Raw genomic sequence first — 6,000 nt, forward strand, 5'->3', positions numbered from 1 at the left:
CAGATCTTGCTGATATAAATTCAATGGTACCTTATTAGTACTTCTCCTGTGTGATACAATTCCATAACTAAATTGTTTAAGCTATAATCTCAAAAAGTAGGAAACACAAATAGACACCAATGGTATCGAAAATAGATCTTGTTAAGACAAACATAACAGTACCTTGCTGGTGTTGATATGCCTCCTGGTTTGTGTACCATGAAAGCAGTTCACTTCCATTACAATATTGTTTCACACTACATATCTCAGGAAGGATGCAAAAGAGATGGAAATAAATCTCATCGAGACCAATCCCACAAAAACTCCATTTATATGAAGTCTCAAGTTTCACTTCAAAAACTTGTATTATAAACGGGAGGGTGGAGGTTGGCATTCCGCCCCCCCCCCTTCACTATACACACACACTTCTGCGATCTCCTCCCTTCAAGGAGCCTATATCTATTTATTTTTCACTTAGTAGAGGAAACAAATTGTACTGTAGTGTAAAGAGGTTTATAAAAAATGTATGGATGATGCAGCCTCTACCCATTTTTCACTTAAAATTTCACCATAAGAAAAGGAAATTATGACATTTATTTTATTCACATAGTATTTACCCTTAGTTTGACAATTTGTACACTCAAAAAAATTTTGATTGTTGGATAACGAGTCTTACTGTCCAAGGCCATCCAAAAAATACCAGGGGCACCCAAAGGGATATTCTGTTGGTCCCTACCTGGTTAAAAGTGTCTGCCTTTGCCAATCACATGCTTTCACAAAATCAGAGCAACAAACCTCATTATCATAAAGCACTAATGTACTTGGGCGGGGGGTCTCATGGGCCCATGCTTTAAGAAGACCCTATCTTGCTATAGTAAATTTAGACTTTTTACAATTTTTTAAATATTTATCAGTGGTATTATTTTTATCCAATGCTATGATTTTGCTAGGAAATATACTTCTGTATAATTCAGGTTCTTAACCTTGTTCAGTGGTGACACAAAATCACAGAGTTCAGCTTCGCAACCCATGAGACTGTTTTTTGAAATTAGTAAACCAGTGATGCAATAGGTGTGTTTGTAAGAGGACTGTAAGTGGATTTGTATGATCCATCTAGGAAGCCACTACGACTCAAGTTTAGGTCGTGACTCATAGCTCCAGAGGCCCCTGGCTGCGAGGGGTTTTGCACTACCTATCGTGGAAGTCCCTGTGACCCAAAGGTTAAGAACCCTTGGTATAATGGATGCAGTATTAAGTCTTAGAAATTTGAAAATAGATTAAAAACTTCAAAAATCTTTTTAAAATTTTTAGTTCCTTTTACTGTTTTAATGCCTTCGCATAAAATGTCTTCCATTAATTTTATACAGGGAAAATGTTTGAAGAAAATATATTCATTGGTTTGAACTTCTGCATAATATGCAAAGTCCACCCTAATTTCAAAATTAGATTGTTTCAAGTTTTTATTTTGTGTTAGGTGTGAGCAATTGTTATGGTTTTTTTTAATGGGATTTTGGATGAGGTTCAATATTTTTACATCTGATTCATGATTTTTAAAAAAAAATGTGTAACTATATTTAGTGCATGCAGGAAAGGATAATCATCAGATAATGATCATTTACCTATTTTTGTTGACCAATTTATTATTTTTCAAGTCGATGTGGATGTATATAATAATTTCAGAATATGAAACCACATCAGGCTTTTGCTGCCATCTATTGTACGATGATGGAAATATTTCTGGCTGGTATAGGCTTTCACATGGAATATTCACTTATATTCTTTCACTTTCATATTCATCTAATTGAAAATAAAGACCTCCTTATCAACTTTCATGGCTGTTTTTGCTGCAGTATTTTTGGCTGGATACCTCATGATCATAGGGGATTTGCTGAGAATGATTGCTATTTTGTGACTGGTGGAAATTGGCTGTCAGGTTATTTTCAGAGAGAATTTTGGCATGTGAGGGTTTGGGAACCAGGCAAACCCAGCCTGGTTCCCAAATTTATCTTCAAAATGTCTTTTTTGCTGAAATTATTCCTATACCTACAAGGTGATTCTACATTCATGGGACAAACTTTAAGAGGTGATATAAGACTCATAAATAAACATTTTTGGTCACAGAACGTGCAGTCGAATCGCAACAGCAAAGGCGGTAGTGTGTTTTTAGAATGCACAATAGCACTTCACCAAAAACAAATATATTTTTCTGATGGATTTGTTGCATTCAACCATTCAAGGATGTATTGTGGCATATACCTTCCCATGGTGCAACCTGCATAACATAAATTCTATCAAAAGTCATTATACTGCTTGACCATTGTTTGGCACAGCATAACCTTGGTCCTTGCACCAATGAAAAACAAACTTCAATCCAATCCAAAAGTGCATATGTACTCTTGAATGATTGATAGCACATATCACATCAAATATGTCAGAAAGTTATATTTGTTTTTGGTAGAGTGCTGTTAAGCACTCTCTAAAACCACCCTCTACCGCCTTTACTATTGCGATTCGGCCGCACATTCTATGACCAAAAATTCATGTTTAGGTGTCTTGTATCAGCTCATAAAGCTTGTCCCATGAATTTAGAAATTACCCTGTATAAATCCCTATATCTTCTCTGCAGAAGTGGGGATAGTTGTGAACATTGGATGAAATCACACAGTGGTGTTCTCAAAATCCATCTCATGGTGGCAGGCTGCTAATACGTGTTTGATCTGCAACTCCTTTGGCACTTCTTCAGTCTTAAGTAGAAGACCGTGCCGAACAGCCTGATAAGTCCCCCTTTTGAGATTCCTGGCTGTTTCTTCATTACTTTGTTCACCCATTTATGATCACCAGATAGCTCGAAATCTTTCCATCATAATTTTATATGTTTAAAATTTGACTAATTTCATTCATTTTCAGAACAGATATGTGTGGTGTAACAGCTGTATTATGCTGAGTGTAACAACCGTATAATATAATATGCCAAACCACTCCCGTTTTGGCCAACTCTTGTCATAAGATACTTGTCAAAGACATTCCTTGAATTCATAAGCAATCTGGAACTTTAAAAATGATATTTCACTTATACAGTGAAGCCTCGATTAGCTCTTTCCATAGGTGCCGATTCCCAGACTTGAAAAATCTGTAGTTTGTCAGGTGTGGCAAAACTTTTCAAGATAACAAGTCATACAAATAAAACCGGGAAATGGATATTTTTTGGGATTGCATGGGGTTATTGTATAACCTATTTTCCCCAGACCCTGACTTTTTTTTCTAAAAAAGACTATTTGAATTTTTCAGGGGTGCAAGCGTCCCTCATCCATTTTGGAGCAGAAACTTTCATTTTTGGAGCAGAAATTTTGAAAATGGAGCAGAACTAAAAACTAACTGTATCTGCAATATAAGGAGTAATTTTTCCATGTAATGCCAAAAGTTTTGCCAAAAATGGTTGGAACAAATAAATTCTAAATAAATTTCCTTCACAAATTAAAGCCTATTTCAATTTTTTCTGAAGTATCTTATCTGTCACTACTAAAACATGAATTACTGAAATTACGAATAAAAATTATTAGACTCTTTTCAAATTAAGCACCATGAATACTGAAAACCTAGGCAGCAAGAATTTCTGCTGCTTGAACACCAAATCTTATTCATCCTGATATGGCAAAAAAAAAAAGTGCATAGGGAATATAATAAGGGTTTCTGTGAAAAAAGTTAGCTTCTCACAGAATTTAAAGAAATGATTAAATTTAAAAGTGAAATGCAAAAAATGAGAAAAATATAAATACCTTATTTACTTAAACAATTTCTCAACATAATAGCATGTTAATAAATTAAAGAAAAAATTTCTGCTGTTTTTCTCAGCTTGAAGCCTCTTACAATATTTCTATACAAATCAAGAGTCACTTTCAGAAGTTCAACATCTTAATGACAATTTTTTTCGAATTTTTCATGCCCTTGAACATAAGATTTTGTGTGTCTTATTCTTTTAAAGCATTGGATGGACAGATTTTTTGCTGTTCAAACAGACTTTTGTTAACATTGAACTCTCACTGTTTGCATTACCATGTGCTAAAGATAAAATAAGCCTTCACCAAAACTGGCAAAATTGTGAACTTTGTGCTGCTTTCAAAGTTACAAAGTTTCAATATGTCTGCCCAATATCTATCTATTCTCTGAACTGATTTCACTTCTTCTAATTCTTTGCATTGTGGTGCAACCCATTCATCACTCTTAATTGATAGTTCTGTTGGCGATACAATGTTAAGCAACATCCTAGCAATACGGGAAGGAGTAATGTACAATCCCAGCAATGCACGAGAGGGAGTGCGAAAAACAAGAGAGGGTGCAAATATTTTATTCTCTCCAACAACATGTTTTGGAAAGGTAGGACATTTATATATAATTGGTATCTCGCAGAAGTTATGTATATATAAAATGAGCATGCTCCTAGTATAAACTCCTTCCTTTGACTATTGTTAAGAGCATGCCCCACCCCCCCCCCCTAATGCAGGGGCGGAAGTTGCGGCCATATTGGGCGCTTCTCTAGGAGAGGTGCTAAATGGAGTTGAAAGGGTGAAAAAAGCTTTGTCAACCAAAAAAAACATTGTCAGTAACAGCAAAAAATTGTTCTGCCTGGGTAGAGATTTTTTCCTCGAGCTGGGACCTGTTCGCCAAATTCGGATTTTCGCGATGTGAAATTGTCATATTCGGCAACCGCCGACGATAACCACACGACCGCATAGTGGCTAGACGACAAAACTATGGATATTTCAGCTGGAGTTTTTACAGATCCCGTTTTTTCCCAACGATCTCCGAAAAATTTCGGTAATTTAAACGAGTAAACCAATGTCCCTTTTTGATTCTTCGCAAAGGCGCGGGTACAATCTTGCGGGAAATAAAGCGAATTTACGCCGTAGATACGCTGTCTTTGAACCCAGGTTGGTAGCGGAGAAATTACCGTTATTTTCAGTATATAACCCGAAGGAGAAAAAACGCTCTTCGAAATCGGAAAATTCGGCATATTCATTCAGGGTCTTTGATAACCAGCGGGTTATACCAATAACGGTACGGGACCGTTATTGGACTACTTCAAAGTAGTACTACTTTCCAAGGTCACGAGATGACTCGATTGTGGTAGATGGTGGTAAGTGAAAAAAAATTGGAAGTTTCCCTTCCATATCTTTTTCCTTGTCTCGGAAAGACCGCGTCCCGTGAACAAAATTTTCATGCTTCTTTTTCCTAAATTCCGGGTATTTGACGAACTACGCGCATTAGCGGTACTTCCGCGAACCAAAAACAAGAATTGGCGCAAATGCGCAGGGATTCGGCGCCTTGGCGCACCATGTAGCAAGAGAACCATTTCGGCGCAGTTTGGCGCAGCTCTTGCACCCCTGATTTTTATTTTTCACTGAAATCAAGAATTAAAATTGTTTTGCACAACTTATAAATGTTTATTCATGATAAATAGGTCTACTTATTACATATATTTTTTATGTTGAACGTTTTCTTCATAAAATTTTGAAGTTCCAAGAGTTATTGCTGAAGCGTGCAAACCATTGTTGCCCAACAGTTTCGACCTGTTTAGAACATTTGCTCAGCTCGGCCAAGCTGTTGATGTAGCCTAAGATTCAAATCAGGCGCTGGTTGGTATGTGCGCGAAATTTGGCAGATTGGCTGAAAATTGTAGATTTGAATACACAAAAAATGAATTTTATATAAGTGAAACCTCGCTACAACAATACTTGATATAACGATAAAGCCCTCTACAATAATATTTTTTCCTGGTCTGCAGAGTATCGTTATATCGAGGTTTCACTGTATATGGATAATTTCCTGCTAGTTTCTTATAACAAGAGTAAACGGAATATATAAGTATTACATAATTTCTTTTGTCGCTGATAACATGCATAATTTTTTTTTGAATAAATTTCTTAGCTTAACAGGTGAATAAAGGTGCAATTTTTTCCCTTAAAGTTTTATAACTCAAATTCTTTTCTTTGAATTTCTGGAGAAAAAGCAATTTTATTGCAA

At 36.0% G+C, this 6,000-nt stretch overlaps 1 protein-coding gene across 2 annotated transcripts in view; it reads left to right on the forward strand.

The window, feature by feature from the left end:
- Positions 1 to 3,458, forward strand: part of LOC149077572 (endoplasmic reticulum-Golgi intermediate compartment protein 1-like) — a 50,933-nt gene extending 47,475 nt beyond the window's left edge. For both annotated transcript variants that reach the window (XM_089245140.1, XM_089245142.1), the window contains one exon: positions 3,268 to 3,458. In XM_089245140.1, the coding sequence (XP_089101266.1) occupies positions 3,268 to 3,347 (80 nt within the window). In that variant the 3' untranslated portion in view covers positions 3,348 to 3,458. The remainder of the gene's footprint in view (positions 1 to 3,267) is intronic.
- The last annotated feature ends 2,542 nt before the right edge of the window (positions 3,459 to 6,000 follow it).

The sequence above is a fragment of the Pholcus phalangioides genome, unplaced genomic scaffold (genome assembly GCF_987345545.1).
Source record: "Pholcus phalangioides strain wild (caught in Gottingen) unplaced genomic scaffold, Ppha-v1.0 ptg000015l_1, whole genome shotgun sequence".
In the NCBI taxonomy this organism is placed as follows: Eukaryota; Metazoa; Arthropoda; class Arachnida; order Araneae; family Pholcidae; genus Pholcus; species Pholcus phalangioides.